General features: G+C 40.5%; 1 protein-coding gene across 3 annotated transcripts in view; it reads right to left on the bottom strand.

The window, feature by feature from the left end:
- Positions 1-250: 250 nt before the first annotated feature.
- The window catches only part of AJAP1 (adherens junctions associated protein 1), a 113722-nt gene continuing 102221 nt past the window's right edge, over positions 251-11751 (bottom strand). For 2 of the 3 annotated variants that reach the window (XM_007070155.3, XM_043531826.1), the window contains exon 6: positions 7950-8017. Coding sequence is in view for 1 of the 3 variants with exons in the window: in XM_037881408.2 (XP_037737336.2) it covers positions 7996-8017 (22 nt within the window). In the remaining 2 variants the exon portion in view is untranslated. Of the gene's footprint in view, positions 8018-11751 lie in introns of all 3 variants that reach the window. The other variant, XM_037881408.2, reaches the window with a different exon arrangement.

The following is an 11751-nucleotide window of genomic DNA, read 5'->3' as shown; positions in this document are numbered from 1 at the left end:
AGGCCCCAAGACCTGAAGTTCTTCCTCAATTTTTGCTCGGTCCTTACTGGGGGAAAATCCCCACTGAAGTCAATGGGAGCTTTTTCTGAGCAAGTAAAAAGGAAGGCTCTGGTCCTTCAGGCTTCTCCTGATGCAGCCAGTCCCAGCTCACATGCGTTACAATTGGCAGGAAAAGGCCTTGATATGGATTTGGCACAAAAAATGAACCAAACTATTCTGAACCTTAGAGTAAGTTCATGTTGCAGGTTCAGCTTCAGGGCAAAAGGACTGGCAGCTTCCTGGTGTATGTAACCCTCTGACTCTCACCTATTACTTTTACTGAGAGACAGTCATATGCACTAAGGAGAGAGTAGATTGTGACAAGTTTTGGAATCCTATAGCAACTTAATTGTTGTAGTGTATTTGTTTATTCTTTGTCAAATAAAATGAACTGAATGGAAACTGAAAGAGGTGAACTGAAATGGTCTGGCATGACAAACACCACAGTTCTTTGTTTGAACTGCATTATCTGCAATGCATTGAGATGAAAAATCAAACGTATATTTTTAAGGATATGACAAACTCAGGGAATATGATATAATGAGAGACACATACTTCTGGCTTACGACCTGTATCCTGTGTTATACAAATCTCTGAATATCACTGCAATCCATGGGTATCTTATTGGTAATGTTGCTATGGTCTCTGAGAATTCCAGCAGACAATGCAGTGCTACTGATTGGACATAATAATACTTAGCACGAATATTGTGCTGAACATGTTCAAAACAGAATACAGACACCAGATAATTAATGCTCACAACACCCTTGCCAGGTACATTTGGGAAGCGTTGTTATCCCCATATTAGAGGTGAAGGAAAGGAAGCAGAGAGAGTTTAAGTGACTTGTCCCAAATCACTCAGTAAGTCTCTGGAAGAGCTGAGATTAGGACAGGAGATTAGGACAACCCCTAGCACATTCAGCTAGGCAGTGCTGCCTCTCAAAACCTCCTGTCCACCTAAAACTTCTATTGTGACACCACATTGGTAGTACTCTATTATGACTTTCTGGGAACATGGGGTCTGCTCCCACCAGGTGCTGAGCTCTCTCAGCTCCCACTGAAATCAGCTCTATTCACATGAGAAAGGAGTTTTCTGAACTGGGTCCAGTAAGTGCTTAGAACCTAGCAGAATCAAGCCCACGGAACGTAAACTGAAAACAATTCCAGAAAGAAACATTCTAAAGTTTGCATATAGATATTATATATCCCACATATGCCGCAACAGAACTCTGTCATGGAGTTCGGCTGAAAAGCAGCCCATCCTTGCTGTGTCAAGCAGAACCCTCTGATGGAACGCTAGTCTTAGTATTATATGTGGTTGCATATTGACATTTATTATCTATTAATCTATTCACAATAAATATATACCCCATATTCCATAGCGTAACACTGTTGCAATATCTCCCTTGAAATATAAGGCATATTTGCAGGAGACTTGCTCTGACATTGGTTGCCCGTGAGTGGAAAAAGCTATTGCCCCAAGTAAATGTAAATAAAACTAAACTGTCCGGGGTCTTCATGCTCTATTTTAATGTACAGGATATCACACCACCCTATGGAGTGCAGTTTGGCTGGAAAAGGGATTTTGGTTCTGATTGTAATACAAAATACTTACTTAGGCCTGATCCTACCAACATCCACCCGAGTAAGTTTTCTCACAGGATTAAATCCCATTAAACTCGGTGGAACTACATGCACGAGGAAAGTAATTCTCTGGCATAAGCATTTGGCTCTTCACTGCTAAAGGATTTTGGGCCAGATGTTCCACTGGTGACAGCTGAAGTCAATGGAACTATGCCATTTACCATCGGCCCCAGATGTGACCTACGTGTTCACCAGAAAGGGGATGCACTGAAAGATGATGGCATGCTGCTGTTGTAAGATTCCCATGGCGAAATCTGGCTGAAGGCATAATGTAAATCTAAACAGACTCTTATCATCAGATACAGAGTGTGGGGGAATCTGTTCTCTCTGATGTAACAGAAAAAGGATTGGTAAGCATCTATTCCACACAACCATATAATTCTACTTTTTTTTTTTTTGGCTACCATTAGATACAAGGAATGAATTAAACCTAATTTGTTGTTTTTTATTTGAACATATAAAAGGCCAGGACATTAGAATTCTGCACGGTGAATCGTATTTGCAGTTTTGAATTCTATGTCTCCTGCCGGTGGGTCTGCTGGCTGGTCCCTCTATTGGTTTGTTTAGCATACAGAGGGATGTCAATATTCTTTTGATAAAGTGCAAGTGCTGTTGGTCCTTACAAAGAAGGGAAGTTTGTGCATGTCGTTTTGTTTTCTGTTTTGCCCCTGTCTGGTCTCACAGTGACCAAAGCTGTCCCTTTGCAGAGTGTATGGAAGGCTCCTGAAGTTGCCATCTGAAATCATACTTGAGTCTCCTGAGGTCCAAGGTATTCTCTCTTGAGGATGCTTATCCCATGGGAGTTTGGGCCCCTCCTGCTTATCTCACATGGGATACAAAGTTCACTCCATTCCCTACTATAGTATATTCCTGCAGTCTAGTTCAGACTCTAACACCACAGATGCAAAAATACGTAACAATCCTTCAAACATTTTGGAATAAGGGATTTGAAATATATTTTATGATGTCAAACTGCCATTAGGATTACATTGGAATACCCACAAGTACTACACAGTGCAGCCAAAAAATACAAATAAATAGAAGATCAATGGGTAAAGGTACAAAACACAGTCTTCAGAGTTGGAAGAGGGTCAATGCCATATAAGTAAAACAAAGAAGGAAAATGTATATACTCTGTGCTGGCGAGTTTTGATAGTTTTTGAGGGCTGCACTGTTTACACTGGTAAAATACAAAAGCCCCCATATACTGAATCAACAGATTGCACCAAAGTAATCACCCCAAAATCACATTAATCGTGCAAGTTTTGGTTTAACTGCTTGCTTTAAAAAAAGTGTTGCTTATTAGGTATATCGCTAATTGTGGTTAGTGCCTCTACAGTCCGTTGAGTGCCCTAGGGGGTGCTGAGGACGGCGTAACCCTCATTGTGTGGAAGTTGTGATATGCTGACAGACTGGGGTGGGACTCTGAGGAATGCATGCTGTGGGGGGGTCTCAGTCTCATCTCACTTAAAGGTGCTTTACTGGTGTAACTCCACTGACACCAATGGAGTCACTCCTGATTTACACCAGCGTGACCTAGAGGAGATAAGGCCCGTATATATATAGAAATAATAATGCTGATTAGTAGAATTATCCATCAAAACAGGGTAGTCAGTTATGCTTATTAATTAAGCTTTCTGCACTACTAAAGCAATCTAGCGTATGTTCTCCTCCGTGAATATAGTGAATATAGCGCTTGCATCATAATGTCTGGGATGTCGCACTGGATGAGCATAGCACCTCAGTGCATTTGAATTTAGGAGGTAGAAGTCAAGCTGTTACGTGGCCATGGGTTAATACTCCACTGGTGACTGGAGAAGGGCCTGACAGTATCTGCCCCTGATGGCAGTAATGTTTTGGAGAGGTGGAGGCAGAGCACTGAATACACACACATTATATTTCCAAGGGAAGTTGCTGAAGGCGCTTCAGCCCTTTCATGTGAAATTCTCCCCCGTATAGAGAACAGGAAACAAGAACTGTGTACCGCTTAAATCCTGCTTAATAGGCTATACATGGGACTTCAGTGGTGCTCAGGGGTGAAGTTCTTTTAAAAGTAGCCCTGGGAGATCCTGGAATTACAGATCAGCAAACTTCACCCTGCTACAAAAGAAGAGTCTAACTAATCACAAAAGCAGAGTATTTGGGGAAGTATGTGTAATCTAACATGTCTGCCTAGCCTTGGAGTTGTTTGAAATAGCAGATAATGTCACACAGGAGCACAATTTTACTTGTGTTTTCTGAAAGATTTTGCTAAAGTCACCCGTAAAACATTATTAAGGGGAACATTTCTGATCCCCTAACTCACACTGAGCAGTGCCTCACTGTGAGCAGCCTCATTGAAGTCAAGTGGTATTTACTCAACTTAAGAGGATCAGAATCTGGCCCTCAGGCAATAAATGACTATCGTATCAGGAGAAAAGTTTTGTCATGGAACAAAAACTGATTAGGTGCACTATGAAACCTACTGCTAATGTACAGCTGCAGCACGCAGTGGAGAGAGGTTAGTACTAGGTTACTTTGGGGGTTAATATTCACAGGGAAAATGGATGCCGAGTTGATGAAGTTTGCTGATTAGCTGTTTTATAAAACCTGTGAAGGACAGTGATAAACTTAAGCTGGATGTAGACAATTAAATGTTGAGCAGCACAATGGCAGATAAAATTTAACGTGGAAAAATATAATAGTGCACACTGACAAAATTCTGTTATACGTCTCATCTATATTGCCAGAGTGGCTCTAGAGTGGCTGGGTCTTCTGAGAAAAAGAATTTAGGGCACGAATCAAAGTCCATCAGAGTCACTGGGAGTCCTTCCAATGTCTTCAAAGGGCTTTGAGTCAGGCCCACAGATGTTATGGTGGAGCAGGGCGAGGAAGATTTCCTCCCAGAGCTCAGCAGTGGATTAGAAAAACACAGGTGCTTTAAAAATGGATAGAAAGTAATCTAGAAAGACAAGCGACTGCATGAGTTATAATGTTTCACAGGTGCAATGTGCACCGTTGCCTAGGTATAACGAGGAGTGTTTTCACTCTCTTCTAAAATAATTAAACGTTGAATGTCACAGAAAAATTGAGTCTAGTACCTAATGTATAAATATAGATGTAGCTCTGGATAATCCCACTGTTGAGAGAGCAGTTTAGAAAGGGGATTTAGGGGCTTCGGGTTAAAAAATCTGCTCTCAGTTACCTTGATGTAAACTAACTCCATTGACATTTATTTCATTGGTTACTCCAGGTTTACATCAGAATCACTAGAGCAGAGTTTGGTATTTTAGACATGTCAGATCATATGAACGATTTGTGCTGTATGCTTCAGCTACAATGAGTCAGATGCCACTATCTAAAAAAATAGCTACAAGCCTTGGGAGTTTGATAAGTCATTTGTAAAATGGAAGATGCCCTCTTTCATGCATGGGAGGGAGGCAGACTTTAGAGATAGGAGGAACCTTTGAAAACTGTTTGCTAAAGTCTATCTTGAAGAGTCACCTACTTATTTGTCGAAGTGTGCACACAGCAGGACACCTTTCAATCTGCAGAAGCAGTCCCTGGATAGATATCAGCGGCTGTTAGTGGGGTGGAGCTGTTCCCATACCTCATATTTAAAGATGACAGCCAAACTGAACTTTGAGTTTGATCTCGCTATCCAGCACAGCTCCGTCTGCTACCCTCCTGCCAATTATCAGAACCTCCATCCCACTGCAAAGGTTCAAACAGCAAATTTTAGTGCATAGGTCAACAAGTTCAAAACAGTTTATTACCCTTAGCAAAAAAGACTACCTCGAGAACGGACATGTGATATGTTATTAAAAAGAAAGAGACTGGAGCTGCTTAAACAAAAGCATAATTTATCACAAGAAATTTGCCTTCACCTTTTCTGCTGGCGGAATCTCTGTGAGCAGACTGACACATTCATTCAGTTTTATTCATTATACAAAATAATTTGAGGTCTTTTTTACTGGCTGTGTACCGGTAGTTCTTTATCAGCATTTGCTATTCGTGCTACAGACGTAATCTAAGCCTAGGGAAGTCAATAGAAGGACACCACTGACTTCAGTTGGCTTTGGATCAGGTCCAACATTGGTTAGTTGTTATTGGCCAAAGGAGTCACGCAGAATTGTTTTTCTTCTCTGATAGGATGAGATTACAGGCTTTTCTGGCATGAATAATCACACACAGAAATCTGATATTCAGTCTTCAAGAGCACTCACCTCTGACTTAGAAATTCACTTTATGGCAATAAAACACCATCAATAGCAAGTTCACAAAAAGCAAACACTGAAGAGGCATACCCAGAGCCACAGTCATAGTGAATGCATTTAAAAATCAGAATGAATATTTGCACACCTGTTTTTGGACGTACTCTGCAGCTCCACGAGGGAACAAGGATTGTAAAACACTACTTCACCCATCATCAATGCAGTGGCTTTGTGTAATATGGTGATTCATAATTTGCCATGATAAGATGATATTGATATGAGCGAAACACAAGTGTCAACAGTGGAACCTTCTCCTACATTTTCCCACAAACTGAGTAATGTTTAAAACTTGTCCCTGGCCAGCCCCTAGATACAACACCATAAACATACAAACAGGGGTCAGGGCACTATAAAACAGAGGAAACTTAAGAGTTGTTTTCAGGGTTTCTTTCTATGCTCCTTCTTGATACATTAATCCAAAAGGTAAAAAAAGTTCTCCACTCCATTTCCCTGGGCAACCACTATAACACCTATACCTGGTTTAAAGTGACCGTAACCCTTGCTGCTGGTTTCAGCTGTTCATTTCTGTGAACCTTCTTCAGTATTTATTGTCTAATGAATGGATACAGGCGCCGATGCAGCCTTCAGACTCTGCTTTCAGATTTTCAGCAGTCCAGTCCAGTGTATCTTAGCCTCAGATGTCTTACCATAAACTAGAAAGTGCAATGGAGAGTTGATCACTTTAGTGTCTTTACAGATGCAGTGTCTAGTGACTGGGGTTGAGGAATGGAAGGGGGAAATTTGTCTCTGTTGATTTTACCACACAGAAAATAGCACGAGATAATTGTTGACGATCTTGGCCAGGGCACAATGGTTTACATGGAGCAGAAGCCGGGCCATTTAAATAGTATCAACTGGGGCCATTTGGAATGAAGTCTGGTTTTAAATTTACCCTCCAAACACAGAATGTTCTTCCAGCTCATTGCTATTTCATAGCAGTGCCGTTACTTGAATTCTGGGCTAAGATCTGAGGGCCGTGCTCATGGGATCTCCTACTGATTCCTTACCTGTGTGGTTTAAATTTGGGGATTTTTTTTTTTAATTTCACAGTAACTGGAATGGTCTTTGTCAATCTGGCCCAGAGGCATCCATACTTTAACTGTATTCAAAACACATCTCAATTCTGCTTTTGTTTCAAAACAGCCCCAAATACTATTTATTAACCATTCTCTTTCTTTTCCGAACTATCAGAACCAACTGATCATATAAATGAACACTGCCACACGCTTCTGCTTTAGGTCTAACATAATCCCTCCTGGGTCTTGCCAACACCCTGGCAACTCTACAATGGATAAGAGAACTGTCACTTTAACAGAGTTTCAGAGCCTTCTCAGGGAATCCTCTGTAACCAATGGTTTATTGGGCCTGGCAAACAATTTGTTCACTAGTGGAAATTTATTTCAAATATATGTGTGTGTGTGTATGTGTGTGTGTGTGTGTGTGTTTTAAAGGCAAGCTGCCAAAGTAGAAAACATCAGTTTATTTAGTTCACACGAAGAATGTTAAAGAAATCAGATTTGTAACCCATGACACAATTTTTAAAAAATGAATATTTACGATTTTCAAAAATTGCTACAGTACAAAAAGTGTGTGTATATGTGTGTGTGTGTGTGTGTGTGTGTGTGTTTGTATATATATATATATATATTTATATCTATATGTATATTAACCAGAAATACTGACTCTATCAGAAGAGATTCCCCACCCCGGTTTTCTCTAATATTTCTATGTGTAATTCACTTAGCTTCAGCTTCTTGTGAAGTCTTTCAGATCAGTACATGGCACATAATGGTATTATTGGCACAGGTTCAGAATCACAGTCCATATCCCAAACTCCAGATGTTCAGTCCTTTTCCTTTATTTCGTCTTAACTTCCCCTTTCTTCATAGGCTTCTTTGCTTGCACGTTTTTTTCTCTTCTCCCATAAATGCGCGCTTTGAAAATGCAGTTTCCTACAGGTGTGTTCATTTTTATAAAAATATATTTGGCACATAGAGTGCTGCTGTTTGAGTCTCCTACTGGTAAACAGAAATGGTAGGTATTGGTAACCCTTTTTTTTTTACAGGTTCACCAATGGAATCCTGTTAAGGATGAAAAGAAAAATAAAGATTAAATTATAACGGGTAAATTTAGCCAGAATATATTGGATTTTTTTTTTTGGTAATGTCTCAGTCACGCATGTTTTCATGAATACTTGGCTAGTTCTTTTCCCTACATTAAAACCATAATTATTAATATTTATCCTCTTAAAATGCTGGATGCTTCCATCTTGCATGAAACTTAGTACCACAATAAGATTTATGGATGTAAATGAAAATGGTAATTGGTAAGTGTCCCAATGGTAATAGTTCATAGTCAAAGAATGATGTTAGGGATAGATTCTATCGCCCAGCCTGGGACATTTAGTCTTACTGCAAAATGAACCATTAAACATCACACAGAAATGACATGCTGAGCTCCTGCGTCCATTAAAACTGTTGCATCCCAAATGTATGCCACTTCATTTGTTTGCCTGCGGTACCTTTTCTCTGCATACACTGCAGAGTATTAACTCACTTTCCAGTTTCCTTCATACTAGACTCCTCCTGTGAAGGACAAAGTAACCTGGCTGCTAGACTCATTACTGTATGAGTAAACTGAGTCCATTCATATCTTACCAGTTGGCTGGACAGCTACAAAAGCCACAGTTATGAGGAAGGGTTGCAGGATATCACGAGGAAGAGCACTAGGTGCTCCTCATTTAGTTGAGCTTGCTGAGCAGAAAAATCCATATTGTAAATACACAACCACGCAGTCAGCTTGATGTAAATGGATAGGCGAAGCCTGCTGGCCAGTGGCTAGCAAATTCTGCTGCTTTCCTGGAGCCTGGGGACCTTTACCAAAATGAGGGACCCGAAGCCCTGATGTTTGATGGAGAGCCACTATGCATCAGCAATTACCCGACTATTAAAATACCTTAAGAAAACCTTTTCTGATGGTTTTGCTAGGCACACCAGAAGCACTAAACACTGGAAGGTCTCAACAGGGATGCATATTGCCATGTGTTGTCCAACCCAACTTTAAAAAACCAAGAAGTTGGGATATTTTGGATAATGTTCTTAAAATACCACCAGACTTTGGGGCCAGCCTCTCAATGGCAAGCTGGCCTTTTTGCAGTTCTCTTCTGGTCCAAAGGATCTGCAATGCAGCTGAATCTCCTGGGCAGCCAGCTCCTACCTCACTTAACTCTGCAAACCCTGCTATGAAGGGCCTGGTGAGAGGGAATGTGGGCAAAATGCTACTGCACCGACTGCTACTCACTTGGTGAACAACGACTTAGGGGGCCATAGTCATCTACTTTTGAGGGCACCATGTACAGGGGCAAAACTGAATCTAGAACTAGGGACCCATAACTAGGTCCTCTGTGGCTTGGCATGTACCCAGACTGTTCTACCCAGAGAATTCCTGGATCTTCAAACCTTGTTAATGGTCAGACATCACTAGCAGCAGTATTGCGTATTTCTGTTATGAGACTGATATAGCACAATCATGGTTTTTAAATAGGTTTCAGAGCAGCAGCCGTGTTAGTCTGTATCCGAAAAAAGAACAGGAGGACTTGTGGCACCTTAGAGACTAACCAATTTATTTGAGCATAAGCATAAGCTTTTGTGAGCTACAGCTCACTTCATCGGATGCATTTCAGATTGGCTTACTACTCAAACATCTCTTGAAAAGCTTCAGATTTGTACGGCTCACCTAAACCTTAAGTGTGTTTTTGGGGGAAAGCCTTTTGCAGTAGGCTGCAGCTTTCCAGAAATGGTGTTGGTAGAGATGCTTCTCGAGAACAGTGGGAATGACTCAGCGGCTTAGCTGCTCTTATTTCACACGTTTATCTCCTCAATATGTTTTCCAAAACAGAATTCATTTCTGATCATCCTTGAATTCTAGACCTTTTCACATTCAGACTAAGCAGCATATTGAGTGGCTTGGCAGATGCGAAGAAGAATATGAGCACTAACACGATTTTCTAACGTTTAAATGCCCTAAAGGAATCCATAGAAAACTGGTTAAACACAAACAATAGAGATCCCACTGAAATTTCTCTTTAGCTGTTAATTTGTCATCTTTTTAAAGCTCACTCACAACATAATATTCTTTAAATCTTCTATATGGAAATTGTTGCTTCTAATAATGAGCACATGTTAATGTTTGGATCTGCATGTATATGCTGCATATATTTGGTATGCATGTATGTTTTTGCGTATATGCACGTATATGTGTTGGCATAAATGTGTGTAGTTATTTGTGTCTATGTGTGAATATACGATTTGTGCTTAGTGGTGGGTTTTCCATGCATGAGCTGACTCCGTATGGATGTGTATGTGTAGACATGAAGTATGCACACCTTTTTGTGTGATCTGTGAGGCATGTGCATATGTCATTTTTGCATGTAATTGAGAGTGCATATGTGTGCAAACATTACATGCAGTGAGTGCACGAGTGTGTGCATGAGTGAAATTTTCACAACACTTTAAACGCTTCAAATATGCATTTAATTTAGATTTAAAAAGACAAGATTGTATGTTAAATAAAGGCTACATCATAATTAAAATATATGTATAGCGGCTTAACTGCCATGTAAGAGATACATATCTCTTTTAGTTATTAAACATTAATTAAATCTTCACAATTAATTGATAGTTATTGTCTTTTAGATAAGTATCTTATTAAATCAAAAGGGTATTTCCTCAATAATGATTACTCTGACTAAGGTAAATGGAGAGGAACGAGTCCTCAAACACCTTCCTTCTTATTAATTATTGTAGCACGTAGAGAGAGGTCTGAGCATTGTGCTGGATGCTAAACAAAATCATTGTAAGAGACAATCCCTACCCCCATAGAGCTGACATTCTAAATAGACAAGACAGACAAAGGATGTATCATCATCACCACCATTTAATAAGGGGGAACTGAGGCAAACAGAGACTTCTGTAAGATCACACTAGGCACCTGTGATAGGGCTGGGACTTGAACCCAGGTTTCTGGGAGGCCAGTCTAGTACTTTCACTGCAAGACTAGTCTTTCTTTGACTCAACCTTTATGAAACAGGCACCCCATGCTGAACACACACTACAGTACAATTTCTGCCCTCTGTTACAACTGGGCAAACCCATGACTGTTATAACCGAGGGCAAAAATGTGGCTCTCTACATTTACTTTAAGTATTCACTGAGGATTAAGATACTTGTTTGCCTTCCTTTTCTTTGTTTCTATCAAAAGAGGGAGAGGGATGATATTTACTGCTTTCCTCTAATGCTAATATCATACTGACATCATTCAAACGCAACAAAAAACGCATGCAACTGTCATGGGGTTTGGAGCAAAGAAAAACAGCCTCTGAGGTTGCTTGTTTGTGGAGTGTCACGTCCACAGACCCAGCATAGCTCCAGCAACCACGTGGGAGGCAGGCTTTCGCACCTCAACATTAACAGAGATACCTCCAGCTCTTCCCATCCATCATAGCTACATGCATGTCAATCAAGCCCTGGGGATGACTGAACTCTATGGAAATACTCCTATTGCTTTCAATAAGCTTTGGATCAGGTTGCCACATCTCAGTTCTGCAGGGCAAGGACGTGTCCATACTAGGAAAGGTCTAATGTATAGCTATACTATTATAAGCTATTCCAGCAAGTTCTCCTAGAGTAGATGCAACTTAGACCAGCAAAACAAGGCTTTTGCCAGTGTAGTTTACACCGGTTCCCTGAGTAAAATAAGCTATACCTGAAAAAAGCACTTTCATAGCACAGTGGAAAAAGGTAAATAGCAGGGACCC

Source organism: Chelonia mydas, chromosome 18 (genome assembly GCF_015237465.2).
Source record: "Chelonia mydas isolate rCheMyd1 chromosome 18, rCheMyd1.pri.v2, whole genome shotgun sequence".
Lineage (NCBI taxonomy): Eukaryota > Metazoa > Chordata > Testudines > Cheloniidae > Chelonia > Chelonia mydas.
Note: the sequence above shows the minus strand (reverse complement) of the source record. Positions and strands in the feature narration are given on the sequence as shown.